Raw genomic sequence first — 19,179 nt, 5'->3', positions numbered from 1 at the left:
CACTATTTACAATATAAATTTTGCAATACGCGAAGTAGTACATTTGTTTTTATTTTTAGGTCACAAATTATAGCTGCTTTTTGTCTGCCTGATCTAGTCCAAGAGCATTCTTTATTTTATTACTTATTGTGTAGGTTATTCTATGGTGACTAGTTATTTAGTCGATCTTCGAAAATAACGATAAGCGAATTCATGATACAGTTCAACCCGCAATCATACGCATATAAGGGAAACATTGTCGTTTCGGAAATGGCGGTGTTTCTTAACTTAAAATCTATAATTTTGTGGCTGAACTATTAACAGATGTGGCTAAAGTGAAATAAAGTGGCAAGAGTCGTAGTTATTGTGGGAAGAAAAACAAATGTCACGTCCGTATGTGTCCGTGTCACAAATGTGATGAGGTTTGACTTTTTGGAAACTAAAAATCTGGGTGTACGAACATACGGTATCTTTCTTATTGTGCTAGCGGTGCTAGATTCTGTGAAATTTTACGGGATTCTAATAGTGTTGTTCTCGTTTAAATAACGACAACGAAAATAACGTATTAACGAGCCTCGTTATCGACTTTTTTGGAAAATGCTCGTTTTTTTCGTTAACGATAACGAAATGCCTGTTTTTTTTCGTTGTTTTCGTTAATTTCTTGCTAAATTTTTCGTATCAAAACCGTAGAGATTTCAAATTTTTTGACCACCAGGGGGAACTTTTTTTTCCCTCAAAATTTGGAATTTTCAATTTTGGGATGACCACCTACTATAGCGACTTAGCGATCCCCTAGCGAGGAATTAGGTCATTATTTTCGCTACATCATTTGGCCTAACAGGCCTACTCATTACTTCATTAGAAAAAACAAATTGTAAGGTAAACGATAACGGGTCGCAAAAAGAAAAAAATGCGACACGTTTAAATTAACGAAACGAAGAACGAAACGAATGAAAAATTGAAAAAATAACGATTAACGATAACGATAACGAATCCTAAAAAGCACAACGGAACAACACTAGATTCTAAGAGATTCCGAATCAAAGTTTCACCCAAATTTCGCTAGGGGCATAACTGGAATGTGCGAAGATTTAGAATCTTTCAGATTCTACGAGATGCTACAAGATCCTGAATCAAAGGTTCGCCAAATTCGGCTAGGGGTGCCAATAAAAAAATGCGGTTTGCGCCTGCTAACGGTGAGAAAAAGGTTAATTTTGTTAAATTCTAGAGATTATGTGAAATTCTCCAAGATTTCGAAGATTCTGTGAGTTGCCAATCTGGCAATCGCTCGGGGGCTCGGGGCCTCGGCCGAATTTAAAAAAATGCATTCTAAAAATCAAAATTCATCGTGCAAAAAATGTAAATGAATTAATTTTTATTTAGATAAGACTAAGCATGTTTAAAAAGTGTTGCCTTCGGTATTTTCAAAAAAATTAATTCGGTATTTTTGTAGTATTTACATTTTGTGCCTTTGGGCTTTGGACTCATCATCGTCTGTTCAGGTCTGTCAAAGAACAGCCGACAATCCAAACGACAACATTTCGAATTAAATTGCATAAAATTGTTTTTCTAGGAAATAAAATAAAAAATAACGTAGTAATTAATATTTTTATAAATCTCTTTTTCACCAGTGACGTGGCTGTTATTGAATATAATATATTTTTAAGAGAAAAAATTATAATCTGGCATTGCAGCCGCAATGATCGACAACGTAAAAAAAATCGATTTATATTATAGCGAGAAAAACCAAGAACAGAAAAAACCCGGTGTGTCGTCTTTTCACGATACTTTCTATCCTATCAACGGTAATTTACGAGGTATTTTATCATTACTGGATTATGTGTCGCAGCGTGATCGAGTCATTGTCATAACTAGACTCTTGTGTCGAATTCAATTACATCTAAAGATTGAGGTGTGAAGCAAAACAAGAAAGGCTTATGCTGTCGACTCCTTCACATGTGCGTTGGCCATCAACGACCTTGCTCGTCCTCCAGATAGTGTTTCACTAATATTTGTTTCATTAATAGCTGTTGATTAGCTGAAAATTCCATATTAACATTCCATTCAAGTAGTCCTAAAAGTGAGTTGAAGTTTTGTTTGACGAGAATTTTTCCATTCAAACTAAATTTCATTCTAGTACACATCACATGGCAGTGTTTTTGTACTATTTAAGTATATTCTTTAACTGACAGCTTCAATTTACGACATCCTATTATTCTGTAGATTGTTATTTTATCTTGTAGTTGAGATCGCTACACCTGAGACTTATTTGTGTGTGGTGCTAAAGCCATGTGTCTCCTACAAGCATTCATTCACTGTTAGTCCTTTAAGCTGTAACACATCAAATCAAAAAATTGTCTTAGGCATTGACGATTGTTTCACAAATTTGTGTTTGGCTCTTGTTGGAGAACAGGTGCATCCGTGACGGGGGGCTAAGAGAACTCTCCAAGCCCAGGCTTGTGGCAGGCGCTTTTATTTTATTTTTTGTTTGCCTTTTTTTTGTTGTTGGCCATCTCCCGCCTGCGACGGCCAGGCTTTTGGGCGTGAGAGAGAAAATCTTAACAAACACAAAGAAAGGCTAACCATACTGCAAGAAAATGGCATCAGCTACTGGATCTGATCACACTCCATCGTCCAGCCCCAACCCTGGTAGTTCCTGTGATGATTCGTCGCGGACCAATTTGATCATCAACTACCTGCCTCAGAATCTGACGGAGAGCGAACTCTTTAAGATGTTTGTCACTATTGGAACGGTGACAAACTGCAAAATCATGAGAGATTTTCGGGTAACAATAATCAATTTCATAAATTAGACTTATCATCTGATATCTTTTGAACAAAATGAATGTTATTCCAATTATAGACTGGATACAGCTACGGATTCGGTTTCGTCAACTATCAAAAAGCTGATGATGCTATCCGGGCTATTCAAACTTTGAATGGGCTTCAAATTCAAAATAAACGTATCAAAGTATCGTATGCCCGACCACCTGGCGAAGACCGAAAGGAAACCAACCTATATGTTACTAATCTCCCTAGGTAATGAGAATTTTGGGTACACAACTTTATGTGTCAAAACTACAACTCCTTTTTCCCCAAAGCAGAGATGTTACAGAAGATGAATTGACAAATATATTTTCTGCCCATGGAAATATAGTGCAAATGAATTTACTCAAAGACAAAATAACTGGTATGCCCAGGGGTGTGGCATTTGTCAGGTATAAATTATTTTAACCTTTTTTTTTATCATGTATGATATTAAAATCAAATTGTTTTCAGGTTTGATAAGAGAGAAGAAGCCATGGCTGCCATTGAGCATCTGAATGGTACAATCCCACATGGACGTACTAACCCCATTAGTGTAAAAATTGCTGAAGAGCACGGCAAACAGAAGGCAGCTTATTTTGCTGGATGGGAAGCTGGAAGACAGCAAGCGCGACGTAAGTGCATCGACATTTTCTTTAAATATATATTTTAATTGCCTTGAACGGATCACATGAGCTGCCATGAGAGACGAAGCAAAATCCTGCAACTGATACATGTTGTAACTTAAAACGCGTGTCTATTGTAATGCATCCAAGTCTCGTTGGCCAAGAAACCAAACCACCCTTCCGTTTAAATAATCTGCTAGAAACGGAATATTAGTTTGCTACTACAAGTTTTCTTCAGGAACTTGTCTTAATAATTCCAAATATCTGTCTTAGCAGTTGGTAATGTTGGAGGACAACCCCAAGGTGGGATGGTTAACCATGGTGGACATGGGGGTGGTCATGGTGGCCGAAGCGGAGGAGGTGGACACTACAACGCCGGTCTGCCGTTAGCATCGCGGCCGCCGAATGCTCCTGGTTTCGTCCACTCGTCAGGCATGGGACAAGTTCGACCGGATAAAGGATCTAATAGCAGCCGTTACAATCCCATCGGAATGGGTGGCGGTTACAACGTTTACAATTGGAACTAAGCAATGAGAGGGCACGATAAGATGACGGAAGATTTAAAAAAGAACTGAAACTAAATTGAACTACCGACTGCAGACGAATGAAAAAACATTGTTGCAACGCCATCAGTTGGAGGAACATGATGTTTTTCCCAATTCTGCTTGTTATCAATCTTAACTGACCTAATTACTCCCCTTCCTTCCTCCACTTCTCCATCATGCACCTCTTTTTCTCATATTTTTTCTTCGGTCGTCATTTGGCTAAAATGGTTGGATTTTCGCTCGTTAGGGTTTATGTCTGACTCGAGTTTTTCGTACACTTCTGTGTTCCCCATCATGATTTCTTTTCTTTTTCTGCATCATTTATAATCTGAACCCTTCTTGCCTGCAAGATTTCCTGAACGCGTGTATTTCCCTCTCGATTCACTTCATTCTTCTTCTCACGGTCAATCTTGGCCGTTTTCATTGCTTTCTAGTGGCTCCAGAAGATCGTTTATCATATTTTGACTCCCACAAGGTCCAGTTTAGTTTCATGTTATCTGGTTGGTGATTTTGTTTTTTTTTCTCTCTTGCTCTCTTACTCCCTTTTGTCTACGTCTGTCTCCATGGCCCGCCCTTACACTGTATCCTTCTCTCCCCCCCCCCCTTCCATATCCCAATCGTTTGTGACTGCAATCATTTGCCAAAGCGTTGATTACACTTCACCAGTTACAACGATCACGAGAAATGGGAGAATCATCCTTTTCAATGCTGCACGCCGTGGTTATAAGAAATTTGTAGTTTATTTTTCATTAAGGGTATTCAACGTTGTTTAGGAATTGGGTAGATACTCGAAAGGCTTCCAGCATTCTCTACTTATTGTTTAATGCTCCTTTTTTCCTCAACGTTTTTAGTTCAGATTTAAAACCCTATGACACCGCTTGTTCTATTAGGCATGTTCGTGTAATACTGATGAGGTAACGATGGGGAGAGGGAACAACTCAACGTTTATCTACATAATGTTATTTATCAAATTTGGTCTATCGCTCTTTATTCTATTAACATGTAATAGGTAAATTACTACTAGTAAATACTCAAAGAAATACGTATATGGGATAAGAATTTCGTCACTTATAAATTTCAATTCTGCTTCACGTTCCATGCTGGCGATGGCGCGGACATAAATGATTTTATAGTTGATCCGTATACTAAAGAGTTCTACAGTCATTTACTAATTTTAAGTCATTAAAAACACGTTCTTTGTCACTGGTGGTAAAAGGCTTAACCAAATAACCATCATCTTGTGTATTTACCTGATCATGATTCATGAGTCATGTGACTTAAATGGCCGGAATCGGAAGGTATTTTCTAGCAGACGACGAGAAGAAAGTTTGAAATTGACGTCTGAGACTTGAGTCGACTCTTGTTCATGACTTTCAGTGAATAGCCATGAGCAGTACTGTAATAGAAAATTTTTACGGTGTTTATCTACTTTTCTGTGAGAATCCGAAGTATTTGGGACGTACTTACATTGGATACACTGTAAACCCGAACCGTAGAATACAACAACACAACAAAGGAGTACGCTCTGGAGGTGCATACAAAACATCTAATAAAGGGCCATGGTATATTTGTTGTTGTTGTTGTTAAATTTTAAAATAATCATAACATGTTTATCAGATTAAATTACTAACCATTTTCTTTTTCAGGGAAATGTGCTTGATAGTTCATGGTTTCCCAAATGACATTTCAGGACTCAGAGTAAGTAAGCTTTCAAAACATCTTCGATTGCTGCACATCAAATAATACAAATACAGTTTTTTCAAGTATAAAACTCAATATTCTTTTTCAATTTAGTTTGAGTGGGCCTGGCAACACCCAGAAAAGTCTCGCAGATTGAGAAAGCTGATTGAAAGGAAAAGAGCCAAAGAAAACAGTTTTCAACACAAAATTCGTATTCTATCTCATATGTTGCGAATAGGACCGTGGAACAGACTCGCCTTAACTATCCAATGGCTCGTGCCAAAATATCGAGTCGAGTTCGAGACCAGTTTGCTGCCACCTCCTCATATGCCCATAGAAGAAGGACGTGTGATTTCAAAAAAAGTTCCATCACCTTCGAAAGAAAAGGTTTCGACTAAATCATCCTCATCCTCAGCAAAGTGCGATATTTGCCATCAGATAATGGATAATGACGACGTTTTGAATTGTATTAATAATGACTGCACCTTAAAAACACATATTTTGTGTCTTGCTTCACATTTTTTGAAATCTGAACCAGATCACATGCTGCCATTGGAGGGATCATGTCCAAGTTGCCATAGTGAATTATTATGGGCCGATTTAATTCGCAAATTCAAGGGTTGTTATCAAAACCAAAATCTTGCTCTTGATGAAACTATTTTAACATAAATTTTGTCAAATCTATATGTTCTCTTCAGTTTAAACATTTTGGCTACGTCCGTATTAATTTGCTCATATGAAAATTCTTAAGCAGTACAAATGTCTTGTATCCTATTGTAATTGATTGTCGCTTTTGTTTAAATAAAAATTGTGTTGATCACTCAGTTTCCATGAGTAAACATTGGCGTAATTTTTGAACGAACGAACGAATTCACGTAATTTCCTCCCTTAAAACAACGTTGCCGGTTGGCCACACGCGCCTTCGATAGTGCATTTATTGGCCTTTAAAACGAGTATTGTCCTTGAAATTTGGCCCTGGCCTCGGTCATTGACAATATCAGAATATAGTACTATTTGGAACACAACCGTTTCTCTTAAGGACGGCCCTTGACCCACTTGATGCGCTGGGACATTTTCAACGCATCCCAACCTTGTGTTCGATCTTTCTTCACGGTCACCTACATACAACATACATAACCCTGAAAGATCCCTGTGAGCTACGCTTGAGATAGTAAGTAAAATCATTACTAGATGGCGTTAAAGTATTAAAGATATTCCAAAACATAGATAACTTTTAGCCAAAAAATCGCCCATTGAATATGTCAGTGAGGCAGCGTTAAAAGAGACCAGATATTTGTGTGTGTTTGAGCCATTTACGAATCTAACTACAAGCTGGCCTAGATAGCGCTAGTGGGAGTGACTCAATTTTCCCTCCCAATCACAAAACTAGTCAAACCTGTGTTGTCTGCTCTGTTAAAATATCTAGGCGCGGCAACCGACGTGCGCCACACCGTGTGCTCACAAGATAACGCCAACAAGGTGGAGTTAAATGTCATGAACAGTTAAGAGTTCAGACGGACGCTGATTTTCTCCGATGTTTCAGCGTTGTTCACTTATACATTTGAAACCCATTGTGATTTGTGAAGTTACGTAACGTTTTGATGAAATGGCAGACATACCAAGTGAAATTGACGTTAAAAGTGAAATTTATGGCCCTGTTGCTTCAGCTGTGAGTTTTGTAGGGTTCACCCTAACACACGTTCTGCTAAGACCACTCACGCCAGCTTCCGTTCTGAAATCAGGTGCACAGACAACGTGGAAATGGAGGAATACTTGTAACTCATTGGTTCATTCTATATTGACTGGCATCTGGGCGATGCTTTGGTACGTTATAAAACGCCTACGAATTTGTTATGCAATATCTAGTCATAAGCTTTAAAGAAGGATGTATGAATGATGCATATTTTTTTGGCAGTTTTTATTGGCATCCAAAAATGGCAGAGGATTTAATAGGAACACATTCCACTTCATCACATTTATTGGTATCCGTTTCTGTTGGTGAGTTACGTAACTTGCGCGTCATCCATGTTTATATCTACGGGCGGATGAGACTATGGAACGTCTGCTTTATTGTATGAGTTGTGTTGTATAACTTAATTTTAGTGTGGTTATAAGTTGTTACAATGAATTATTATCCTATATTCAACAAGAAATGAAAATAATGAGGTCACAGTCTCATAAATTTTCAGTATCTCATTTTTATCAATTGGGCTGATTATTTCTGTGGCCTTAGATCTTGTGATTGGCTATGATAAAACGACGTTAGCCAACTCATAATTTTTTATGGTGGAAAAACCACGTGCCTATTGACATTTCTTGTTGTTTCACACAACCCCCCCCCCCCCAGGAGACGACTGGAACCTCGTGTTGTATAATGCACATGCGCGCTTGCGCATTGACATAAAATTATGATCAGTTGTCAACATTATTTTGTCTAAGAGTTTTATTAATGCCATTATTTGGGGTATTTGCAGGATATTTTATTTATGACTTCATGGATATGCTACTGAACCACCGAAAGCGTAGTTCATACGAGTTGATGATTCATCATTTCTTCGTGAGTTGGCATGGAAATTATATATCTCGCCATACCAGTTGTTAAAAAGTTTATTATAAACATTATAGGTTGTTCTCTGCTTTGGATTGTCGATGCTAACTCGACTTTATATTGGCTACTCAGTTGTCGCTCTACTAGTCGAAGTCAATTCAATATTTCTTCACACAAGGCAGCTTATGATCATCCAGGGATCGCCGCGACAGCATTCCGGTTATCGTCTCAACGCCTTGTTAAACATTGGTAATAACATTTCAAATCATGCAAATATTTTAATTGCATTATTGCCAATAATATATTGTCCATCAGGTACATTTCTGATTTTTCGCATTCTCACGCTCGGTTGGATGACTCGTTGGCTAGTAGTACACAGGGAAGAAGTTCCTTTTTTTGCTTACACTCTCGGAAGTGTTGGTACGTAAATGATTATTTTTATTAAAACAACTCAATGTTGAACAATGATATATTATACTCGTTTTGAATCACAGGTCTAGCTGTCATAGTCTTGATGAGTATCGTCCTATTTTTTCGAATCCTGGATGCGGATTTCATTAGTAAAAAGGGGCGAAACAAAAAAGAATAGAAAATGCACTGCATGTAGCTTTGACGTACATTTTAATTATCCATGATGTGCTTAATTTCACCACAAATATTTCTACGATTAACTCACGACCAGCTTTTTGTGATTTGCTATTCATGTTTTACTTTTACAGCAGATTTACGAATGGCCATTATAAAAATAAAAAAAACGATTTAATACCCATTTATGATTATGAATAATTGAACTTTTAGTGAGAAAAGATGCGACGTTAGCAATATTACGGAGAGCTATTAGCGTGCGTGTCCAAGTGTGTCTTGAGACTCGGCATTGTCTTTGCTTCAAATGGACATTGGTTACATCTTAGCGGTTTTTTCAGGTACAACTCGATATCTTTATCATTTGGATAGTAGTCATCCAAATTCCCTTTTTCTTCCAACTCTGTGATCAGATCTGCCAATATGGGAAATCAATAAAATAATTATCCATTAATGGTTATTACAATGTTGGTAATCATATTAGTGGATGTATGCAGGATATACTAATTAAATTAAGGGACTTAGCCCTTAAGCAGTTTGACAAATGATGGACTAAACAGATTATTATACCTGACAGATTCAGGAAGTGCTCAGTATTAAATGAATTCCAGTGCTTTTTGGTCTTCATGCAAGTAGAAACAAAATCTGTACTGATAACATGTAGATGTAAGTGGTCTATGCTTGGTTTAGCATGAAAACCAATCCTTGAACATAGCATTAAAAAAGAATGTTATTGATGTGGATGTACATAGAAAGTGAACATGTATATGTGTTCACAACTGGTGACACTAAATATATATTATTATATGAAGTACTTGAATTTTGCTTTTGGATGAAGATCATTGATGAGCATTTGAGCTTTCTGTTGCATGTCTTTCAAAAGATGAAGATTTAAGTTGGTCAATTTTTGTGGGGAGTTCAATTGAACAGCCTTGGGCATTATCAAATAGTGAAAGTTTGCCTAGATTAAGATAATTGCTGTTAAAAATGCATACTATGGTTTAATCAGAAAATTCTATAGTTGTCAAATATATACTTTTGGATATTTATCCTTGATGATGACAAGAGAATCAGTTGATTCAACAATGTTTTCTGAATCATTCATTGCATGTGTCAGTCCACTTTTCCAAAAATGTTTCCTAGAAGTGCTTTTATTGCTGCTGACTTCCTTGGCCACATCAACTTTTGTTCTCTTTGACGGTGGGCTTTTTTCAGCAGTTTTCCTGGATGATTTCATCAGTTGTTGAAACGCGTTGGACATTGTGGAACTATTTAAAATAAAAGGTGAGTGAATGTGAGAGTGAAAATAATAATAACCGTACACGAACGTTCTATTGACGAATTGAAATCCACAACTCATAGCCTCCAGGAAAACTATATTACTGTTAGTGATGTGTTCGAATTAGATGTATCGTCAATCTAGAAACATTATTTTTTTGTCATTTCATAAAATATAATGTGATCCAAAACGTAGCCTACTATAATTATGGCCATTGAACACGCGCACTACCGGCGTGCAATAAATAAATAGCCACGCCTACCGACCCACTGACCGACAACAACTACCCGCAGCAGGGGTACCCGGTACCTCATATAATCATAGTCAGGTCTCGCTCTCTAGTGGTCGATTTCCAAATGTTCCAGAAAAGGGCTCAGGGAAATTCACCTATTCTTGCCCAATAAAAGCGAGAAGACAGGTAATAAGATAATAATATTGAATAAATTTGTCTAATAAAAAAAAACTGTACCTATTTGAAGAGCCCTCATGAGATTACATATTTTATGGATGACAAAAGTAAAAGATTAAGAGTTTACTAGAGTCCAGAGATATAGCTTGAAATAGTGCAGTATGCACGAACTCTATTATATGTCAAACATGATGAGTACATTCATTGAAAAAGGGGAATATGACGACAATTTGGAACGGAATACTCCAAACAAACGAGAAAAATATTACTTATACTTAAGGCACACTATAGCAATCAATGATGTTTCACAATGAACAAGTTGGAAAACTAGAAAAAAAAACGAATTTAAAGCAGTTGATGGATGATGAATTCTATGAAATTTGATGAATGAAAATACACCTGGGGGTGATTCCATTAAAATCATGAAACTATGAAGTGTTGTGAAGTCTAACCTAAAGTGAGAATTCATTTCCATGTTTTCCTACCAATATGAAGGCAGGACTCGGAAGGACTCGCTGATGACTAAAACAAAGAAGATTCACTTAAAAAAAAGGCAGACTTCGGTTGGGAATCGGCGTAGCCCATGAATCCTTGAAATCACTTTTGAATTTCTCCATAAAATTTCGCCTGCAGAAACGATAATTTAATTAAATGGACTTATTATTCATTTTTTGAAGTTTGGGATTACTTCATTCGAAGAAGAAAGATTTTCTGGATCCTCATCATCGTCGTCGTCATCTTCACCAGAAGAATCCATGCTCAGGTCCCCGTCTTACGAAAACGCAAAATTTAATATTACAGGAATAAAGAAGAAAAGCGATAATATTTGAATTACTCAAAGACACATTAGGTCCTCCATTATTTTTGGTTTTAGTTAAAACATCGTGACAGGTGAGGCAGACTCTTAAAGGCTTGGCTGACTGAACGGGTAATAAAAACTTCTTATTGGAACACGGGCCACAAACAACTGCTCCACATTTTCGGCAATGATGCTTCAAAAAGTAAAACAAATAAACATTTAAATCACTTATTACTATACAAAATTCCAATATTTACCCTTCTATTTAACACATTGAACTGTGACTTGTTGCAGTGCATACAAACATTCGCCTCGGCGTCTGGAACCCACACGGCGGCATGTTCTCCTAGCGGTTTCTTCCCACCTAAATCATTACAGTGAAGTCAACTTTATTTCATCATGGTTATATAAGACTCACTTTTGCGTAAAAGGTCTTCAACACATTTGTTAATGTGGGCAATCCATTCAGCTTTTTCAGTTGCTGTGGCAGCATAAACAGCAAAAGATTTTGATGCAGTACAAATTAACCAACCATTCCTGTAAGCTAAACACCAAAATAATATATAAAAATGAGGTATTATAGCAATAGTAACTTTTCTACTTACGCCCATCATCTTCCAGAGACTGAAGTTTAATCTCTTCCAATGGGATAATGTGTTGCTTGTTATACTGCCAGCACAAGTAAATATTTCTCAAATTTATTAGTTATGATTTGATAAATATTTGTTCTTTATTACCTTTTTTTTGCTAATCACAATGTTTCCATAAACCAATGTATCATTGAATAAAAAAAACTGCCTAGCTTTAGGCTTTTTCCGGCACATTTTTGTCAAGACTCCTTCACCAACCAACACCCGCCCTGGTATCCCAAGAGGCTACATGTCAAATATAAATGCCATTAGTCAGGTTCCATTAACAAAAGAAAAGTTACATTTTCTACTTACATGACCAGAACTGCCGAAGCAGCCTTCGACCATGGCGATTCGGCGAGCATTTGCTTCACTGTTCACTATAAAAACGTAAAAAACATATGAGTTTCACGTAGTAACTTGAACCAGTTCCAATAATGTCTCTAAAAACAGCATCAAGGACACTGGAAAACTACTCTTGAACGACATTTAAAACTAGGAATGTGGCGTGTTTTGGAAACCAATTTGCAATTTCTCTAAAATATTCGATAATTTACCTAATTTGTCGACCATCTTCGGCTTGTTGTCATCTGCTCCCAATATGACTCACACGCACAAAAGTATCGAAAGTACGGAATAATGTCGTAATTGTTGGGGGAAATTGGGGGAAAAATATATCCTCGCCATCTAGTGGAACCGAACTAGGTAAACCAATAGCGTGAGCGTGACGTTTTGCAATTCGCATTCGGCTTACAAGCGAAGTGAACGAATTGCATTGATTTATGGAGATTCAAATATCAGCATTATCAGCGTTATTTATTTTATTTTATTTAAAAATTATACCATCACTTGACAAAAAATAATTAAAAGCAAAAACCTCGACAAAATTCAGTTCAACAACCTGCTACCTAGATGTCGTCGCTGGACCCTAAGCATGCCTTTTATTTTTTAACAAGTCTGAGGTCGGGGAAATTCCGAGTTCGTGTACCGATAAAAAGCCTCAGGTGTTTTATGGTTATTACAGGATTTTGAAGTTTTCTGCTACCTACCGTGACTCGACACAATAATCGTGGTGAAGGAGTGATAAAGGAAGAATATTTTTTTTACACCTGTTTTGCCCAGCTATGGCTCCAGTCTTCAGTAAACTAGTTAGCAAAAGCCCTGGCTTTTTGTCTAGTATTTTGGGGAAACCGATTGCTGTTACGGGGGGAGGCCTCGCACTTCTGCTGTGGCTTGCTAGTGTTCATAGAACTAATCAAAACAGAAGGTAAATATTACACAAAAAAAAACCTGTATGCAAGTGTTTTACTCTCTTTTCCTTTGTTTTCAGAGCTGCTGCTGCAGAAAGAATTCAATATGTCATCAACGAGGTAAGGATTTCAAATATTCATGTTTTGCAAAGCAATTTTAACATTTTTTCACAGAAAAACAAAAGGTCAGCTGAGAAAGTGGCAATCGATGGTACATTCATCAAACGCATTGCTGCCATCTTGCGTATCATCATACCTGGAGTATTTTCACCTGAAGCTGGCTTCATGATTTTAGTGGCTGCAGCATTAGTAGCCAGATCCAGTTGTGATATATGGATGATTCAGAATTCAACATCAATTGAAAGGTTATTATTTTGCAATATTTTATTCACCTCCAATTATCTAATGCAATTTTTGGTAATGCAGTGCTATTATTGGGCGCAATTTTCCACTTTTCAAAAGTTATGTAATCCAGTTCATTGCAGCAATGCCAATGGTATTGAAGTGTAAATTTGTCAGTTCCAACATAGCAATTTTAATTTATTTTGTGTTTTGTTTTGTTTAGATTTCTATGGTGAACAATGTCTTGAAGGTAAATTTGAATTTTCATTTTAGGTTTCACTGTAGTCCCAATTCCCAAATATCAGTTTTGTGTTAAAACAAATTGAAATTAAAAGTCAGATATTTTCATTTAGCTTGGATTGGACGAACTTAAACTCCGCTTTAGAACTCGACTGACTCGCCATCTCTATGACCAATACTTAAAGTACGTATTTTGTTATAATGAAGTTATAAACAAGACACTGAACAGCAATGATTTGCAACAGAGATTTCACATACTACAAAATGAACAACCTCGACAACCGAATTTCAAATCCGGATCAACTACTTACAACCGATGTCGAACGATTCTGCTCGAGCATCACAGAACTCTATTCGAACATTAGCAAACCTATTTTGGACATTGTCATCTATGTTCATAGATTGGCTGTTACAATTGGTGGACAAGTAAAACCATTTTCACTTTTTGAATTCATACCTTACCTAATCATTGGTTAATTTAGGGTCCTAGCATTATGGTTCTTTATTTGTTCGTTTCCGGAGTCTTGTTGACTCACTTGCGCCGTCCAGTGAGTCGTATGACGGTTTCGGAGCAACAACTAGAGGGTGAATTCCGCTACGTTAATTCGCGGTTGATCACCAACGCCGAAGAGGTGGCCTTCTACCGAGGAAATGTTCGTGAAAAACACACCATGTTGACGGCATTCACTCGCTTGGTAATTTTACCTTGAAAGTTGTTTTCTTTATTTCAAACCAGTATCATTTCGTTCATGATTGATAGGTGAGACATCTCCGTCGATTTTTGGAATTCCGTTTCACGATGGGATTTGTGGACAACATAATCGCTAAATGTAGGTTAAACCAAAATCTGAACCCAACAGACAGAATTTATTCTATCGATCCATTCAATTGGCAGATATTGCAACTGCCGTAGGATTTTTTGTCGTTAGTCGACCGTTCTTTAGTACGACACATCATCTGTCCACTGCTGGATCTAGTGAGCGTTTGGAGGCAAGTTTAAAATTTCACTGAAAAAAGAAAACCGATCACCGTTTAATTTAATATTTTTAATCCGTTGATAGCAATACTACAAAAGTGGTCGTATGTTGGTTAAGTTGGCTGAAGCTATCGGCCGTTTGGTTCTGGCAGGCCGAGAACTAACACGACTGGCTGGATTCACATTGCGTGTGACTGAATTAATTACTGTTTTACAAGATTTGAATAACGGCCGATATCAGCGTACTATGGTCTCCAATGAAAACGGTTTGAATTGCAATGCTACTTGTGTTGGGAAGAAAATATTAACCCGAATTTTGTCTCTTTCGAAAATATGTGGACATTTAGGTGAAGGAAAAGTTGTGTCCCGAGTGCCCTTGATTCCCGGAGCTGGTCGAATCATCAACAAGGACAATATTATCCATTTCGAGCACGTGCCCTTGGTAACACCCAACGGCGACGTCCTGATTGAAGACATGTCGTTTGAAGTCCATTCGGGAATGAACGTGCTCGTATGTGGACCCAATGGCTGCGGTAAATCGTCCTTGTTCAGAGTGTTGGGAGAGGTAAGGGAAATCGATGATACGTTTCATTTCATATGTTGACCAATAACCACTGATGCACTTGTCTCTTGGATTCTTTTGAATAATTGAAGCTGTGGCCGGTGTTTGGTGGTACCCTGACTAAACCGGGACCGGGCAAGTTGTTCTACATTCCTCAGCGACCGTACATGACTCTAGGTTCATTGCGTGATCAAGTGATTTATCCAGACACCTATGATGACATGGTGCGCAAAGGAATTCACGACAACGATTTACTTACGTATCTCGACCTGGTTAAATTGACTTACATCCAAGAACGAGACGGCCGTTGGGACGCTGTTGCCGACTGGATGGATGTGCTCAGTGGCGGTGAGAAACAACGGATTGCCGTAAGTATTGCATTTTGTACTTTGAAAAAGTTTGATTGTTTCCCTGGACGACAACAAGTTTTCATCTTCTTCGACGTTGTTTCTCTTTTGTTTCGATATCAGATGGCACGACTCTTTTATCATAAGCCTCAGTTCGCTATCCTGGACGAGTGCACGTCTGCCGTTAGCGTCGACGTGGAAGGTTCCATGTATCAATACTGTCGTCAAGTGGGAATCACGCTATTTACCGTTTCCCATCGACGGTCGCTATGGCAACATCACGAGGTAACCGATTTTATTACCACTTCATTCTTTTTATCGGTGATGTGCCCGCTTCGCCCGTTTAATTGATCCGTTTAACCTTTTTTATTTACTTTCAACAGTTTTACCTGCACATGGATGGACGGGGTAACTATGAATTCAAACCAATCGATTTGGACACAATTGAATTTGGTTCCTAACTTTTCGTTGGTGGACTAAAAACAATGACATCGTGACATCTTCCATCGTCCCTTCATCAAGTTGAATCATTGCTGTTATACAAAAATTGGGGGGCAAGTTATATTACAGTTTATAGACCAATCTAGAATGTACGTACTTTTTGGAGGAGAAGAAACAAAGCTCAAAATGAGTTCATAGGTGGTGGCCTTATCATTTTTCGACAAACGCTTTGCGTTAGGACTTTTTCTTTTTAAAAAAACATTTCAAAGATGGAAAAAAACAACAATAGAAAGCACCTTATGTGTGTGGGAGCGCTTTGTTCTATAGTTCCTTGATGCATGCTGCCTAACGTTCGTCTCTTTTGGCTCCTTGTTATTTTGTATTCTTTGAACCTTAAAAAACAAAAACAAGTAAAAGTCCTTATCCACATCAACCAAAAAGAACGAACTTCATTGAAGCCATTTTAAGAATTAAGAGATTTGAGTTGGTTCATAAAAGAAGGTCATTATGTGTGTCATTGCTCTGATGCAAGCAAATATGCCACACGCCCCCATACGATAAAATGGCCGGGAGTAAATGAATACCGCCCTTCCCGTTTCCGATGACGCTGGTGGTAGTAGAGAAGGATGTCTCGTAACAAAAACGAGAGAGAGAAGGTAGCGATGACGACGGTGGCCCAAGGAGGACAAAGCTCAATACTACCATCATAACATTGGGTGGTCTCCCGATGGACCGGGAGGTTCGTGACCAGACGGACCAGTTTCTCCACTTTTGATATATTCCAAAGGCTACTGCGTTCATTCCACTCTTTTGGACTATTGAAATGTATCTCGTGAAGATGTTGGAAGAGATTTATTTGTTTTTTATTATTCTCAGCCAAGTGAAAGAAGAGGATCTAATTCTCCACTGTTTTCTAACCCACTCATTCCGGTCGGGACGTCACGCATCGACCACATCCGATCGTTTGACCAGTGGCCTTGTGCCACATCAGCTTCTTTTCCCTACGGCCTCTCTCTCTCTCTCTCGTCGGTTCGGCCCGACTACCGATGTCCTCAGTGATCTTCAATGATACTCACAACTCGATAGAGAGAACTCACAAGGGAAGAGATGTCCAACTTTCCAAATGCCTTTTGTGATTATCTTTTTTTTTTTTCATTGTTCTTTCAAGACCAAGGATTTTTGTGAAAGGGGTTAAGATTTGTCGTTGATTCCTTTCACTATTGGATGATGCATATCTCGTTCTTCTTTTCCCAAATTTCAGTGTGTCTGATGTATATAGTCCGGAATCACAAGTCTGGAAAAGAATGTTTCGAGCGGATGCTCTTGGGTCGGTTGGTTTGTGGTACACATTTTGTAACCCCCTTTGCTGGAAACAGGTTAAAGGGAGGAAGGGAGTTTAACAATTCCTCCACGTCTTTTTCTTCTTCTTTTCCTCTGAAGGCTGCTGGCTGGACTCGGATAACCCCATCAGTACTGACTACCTTAGCCCCCCCTCCACAAGTTTTCTCTTTTGTCTGCTGCTTCTGGCTTGTCCTCGGTAGACGTCGACGTCAAGGTCGGTTGGTAAAATAAAATAAAAATACCGCCCATCTCCTCCGGGGTTCTTCTCTTTGTGTGTTGGAGGTAGATATCCCCACACGAAGAAGAAGAAAATACACGTAGATGGATGGTATAGAGTAACCCTCAGAATCTGTCCATTGCCCTCTCCGTTTCTCACCTTCACTGCCAACGGCTATACAATCTCCAACAGACTCGAGGGATCGCCAGAAAAAAACAATAACACATTTTGACGCATTTCGTATGTTTTCCACAGTTGTGATATCAACAAGGTTTATATTATCATCAGTATGACGGTGATATCTTTCATAATTTAGCATTTCTTCAGAGAGAGATATAGACGCCCACCTGTACGTATGTGGATTGACGTCATTCAGTTCAACGTCGTTCTTTCGACATTTCCAGCCAACAGAAAACTCGTCCCCCTTTGATGATGATAAAAAAACGAAATTTTTTGGGTGTCGTCAGCGTTGGACAGAAAACGATTGCAACTTTTTAAAATAATCCAGAATACACGCTTTTGGTTTCAAGTCGGAGACTTGTGAAGTTCCCGATACGCTTTTTTGTGTTTCGGTTGAAGGTCAAGATGCCGCCACGACCACAGTGGGCATTTATGGTGTATTTCGGTCCGTTTCGGATACATACTCTTGTTTCGACTACTAAAAAACAGGTTTCTATTTAACGGCCATTCGTTGGGCGACAAAAGAGCCGAAGATTTTAGACACACTTCCCTCCCCCCCTCTCTGCTGTATACCAGCAACCATATAGGCCATAAAACGGAATATCGATTGTAGATTTCTTCTATATTCCTTTCGGAAAAAGAATTAACCGTTCAACCTGTACACACGTACGGGATATTTCTTTTCGAAACCCAAAGGAACATGACAGCCTTATCTGAGACTCGGGAATAGTTGTCGATAGTCGGCCTACAGAATATCGGGAACGGTTACGTGGTGTGTGTCCTGTTTTCCACAAGCCGGTCCATGACGTCGTTTCTACGGTTGTCCACAAATAACTAGCACGTAGAGAGAGAGACATGAAAAATGGGTTTTCTTAATTAGATTGTGTAATAATAATTTCCCTATGGAAATGGCGAAGATAAGCGAGAGACAAGGTCACGCACAGGTGGCGCGCATATGAATGGTTGATTGACCTCCCGTTTTCTTTCTTTTTTCTTATTCAATTCAATGTGGACGAAAAGGAGGGAGAAAAGGAGATGATAACTAAAAGAAAAAGGCTTCTCAAGGTTATCCGGTTCTGCCCAACGTCCGGCTCAATCCAGTTCGCATTCTAAATGGGAAAAACTCAAAAGTTATAACGAAAAAGATTTTACAATTAAATAGAAAATAACTAATAATACAATAAATAGAGTCTACAACGAACAGTTGTGCCCAACCTATAACGTCGATAATCGCTTGATTGATATTAGTTTCTCTGCGTAGACGAAAATGAGAAAATGAGAGAAATAAATAAATTTTTATTTTTTTGGCCGTTAGGGGTCGTGGCGGCGCTGCCAACCACCCTAAGCCGAACCCACCCACCCACCCACTAGAGACTAGAGAGAGAGAGAAGGGTGGGCTCTG

General features: G+C 38.4%; 6 protein-coding genes across 16 annotated transcripts; 4 read left to right on the top strand and 2 right to left on the bottom strand.

The window, feature by feature from the left end:
• Positions 1-1,678: 1,678 nt before the first annotated feature.
• On the top strand, positions 1,679-4,630 carry LOC124329536 (sex-lethal homolog). 7 transcript variants are annotated; one of them, XM_046788624.1, is made up of 6 exons: positions 1,679-1,784; positions 2,393-2,765; positions 2,843-3,018; positions 3,084-3,197; positions 3,259-3,419; positions 3,687-4,630. In XM_046788624.1, the coding sequence occupies exons 2-6, from the start codon at positions 2,577-2,579 to the stop codon at positions 3,935-3,937; spliced, it is 891 nt and encodes a 296-aa protein (XP_046644580.1). In that variant the 5' UTR covers positions 1,679-1,784; positions 2,393-2,576; the 3' UTR covers positions 3,938-4,630. The 7 variants fall into 7 exon arrangements, with proteins under 7 accessions (XP_046644580.1, XP_046644573.1, XP_046644576.1 ...); XM_046788617.1 differs by having other exon boundaries at positions 3,684-4,630; XM_046788620.1 differs by having other exon boundaries at positions 1,684-1,784; positions 2,513-2,765; positions 3,684-4,630.
• Positions 4,631-5,143: 513 nt separating this feature from the next.
• Positions 5,144-6,460, top strand: LOC124329537 (structure-specific endonuclease subunit slx1-like). Its single transcript, XM_046788625.1, has 3 exons — positions 5,144-5,517; positions 5,602-5,653; positions 5,750-6,460. Exons 1-3 carry the CDS (start codon positions 5,342-5,344, stop codon positions 6,302-6,304), a joined length of 783 nt encoding a protein of 260 aa, XP_046644581.1. The 5' UTR covers positions 5,144-5,341; the 3' UTR covers positions 6,305-6,460.
• A 464-nt stretch (positions 6,461-6,924) lies between these two features.
• LOC124329301 (TLC domain-containing protein 2-like) lies at positions 6,925-8,954 on the top strand. The gene is made up of 6 exons (XM_046788321.1): positions 6,925-7,459; positions 7,551-7,633; positions 8,110-8,192; positions 8,261-8,432; positions 8,499-8,603; positions 8,678-8,954. Exons 1-6 carry the CDS (start codon positions 7,242-7,244, stop codon positions 8,770-8,772), a joined length of 756 nt encoding a protein of 251 aa, XP_046644277.1. The 5' UTR covers positions 6,925-7,241; the 3' UTR covers positions 8,773-8,954.
• LOC124329302 (aprataxin-like) lies at positions 8,729-10,392 on the bottom strand. Of its 4 annotated transcripts, none has more exons than XM_046788323.1 (6): positions 10,245-10,392; positions 10,088-10,184; positions 9,802-10,033; positions 9,581-9,726; positions 9,336-9,469; positions 8,729-9,180 (listed from the first exon to the last, which is right to left on the bottom strand). In XM_046788323.1, the coding sequence occupies exons 2-6, from the start codon at positions 10,123-10,125 to the stop codon at positions 9,008-9,010; spliced, it is 723 nt and encodes a 240-aa protein (XP_046644279.1). In that variant the 5' UTR covers positions 10,126-10,184; positions 10,245-10,392; the 3' UTR covers positions 8,729-9,007. The 4 variants fall into 4 exon arrangements, with proteins under 4 accessions (XP_046644279.1, XP_046644281.1, XP_046644278.1 ...); XM_046788325.1 differs by having other exon boundaries at positions 10,094-10,184; XM_046788322.1 differs by having other exon boundaries at positions 10,088-10,392.
• A 203-nt stretch (positions 10,393-10,595) lies between these two features.
• Positions 10,596-12,558, bottom strand: LOC124329299 (pleckstrin homology domain-containing family F member 2-like). The gene is made up of 9 exons (XM_046788320.1): positions 12,439-12,558; positions 12,197-12,261; positions 11,990-12,127; positions 11,858-11,921; positions 11,671-11,796; positions 11,510-11,616; positions 11,289-11,445; positions 11,142-11,224; positions 10,596-11,080 (listed from the first exon to the last, which is right to left on the bottom strand). The coding sequence occupies exons 1-9, from the start codon at positions 12,452-12,454 to the stop codon at positions 11,051-11,053; spliced, it is 786 nt and encodes a 261-aa protein (XP_046644276.1). The 5' UTR covers positions 12,455-12,558; the 3' UTR covers positions 10,596-11,050.
• Positions 12,559-12,824: 266 nt separating this feature from the next.
• On the top strand, positions 12,825-16,350 carry LOC124329298 (ATP-binding cassette sub-family D member 3-like). 2 transcript variants are annotated; one of them, XM_046788319.1, is made up of 15 exons: positions 12,826-13,148; positions 13,212-13,251; positions 13,306-13,496; positions 13,558-13,627; positions 13,697-13,723; positions 13,827-13,897; positions 13,959-14,139; positions 14,196-14,408; positions 14,474-14,543; positions 14,609-14,703; positions 14,775-14,955; positions 15,037-15,254; positions 15,344-15,619; positions 15,722-15,883; positions 15,982-16,350. In XM_046788319.1, the coding sequence occupies exons 1-15, from the start codon at positions 13,006-13,008 to the stop codon at positions 16,057-16,059; spliced, it is 2,016 nt and encodes a 671-aa protein (XP_046644275.1). In that variant the 5' UTR covers positions 12,826-13,005; the 3' UTR covers positions 16,060-16,350. The 2 variants fall into 2 exon arrangements, with proteins under 2 accessions (XP_046644274.1, XP_046644275.1); XM_046788318.1 differs by having other exon boundaries at positions 12,825-13,148; positions 14,775-15,254.
• The last annotated feature ends 2,829 nt before the right edge of the window (positions 16,351-19,179 follow it).

The sequence above is a fragment of the Daphnia pulicaria genome, chromosome 3 (genome assembly GCF_021234035.1).
Source record: "Daphnia pulicaria isolate SC F1-1A chromosome 3, SC_F0-13Bv2, whole genome shotgun sequence".
Lineage (NCBI taxonomy): Eukaryota > Metazoa > Arthropoda > Branchiopoda > Diplostraca > Daphniidae > Daphnia > Daphnia pulicaria.
The sequence above is the reverse complement of the archived record's forward strand: the minus strand, read 5'-3'. Positions and strand labels throughout refer to the sequence as shown.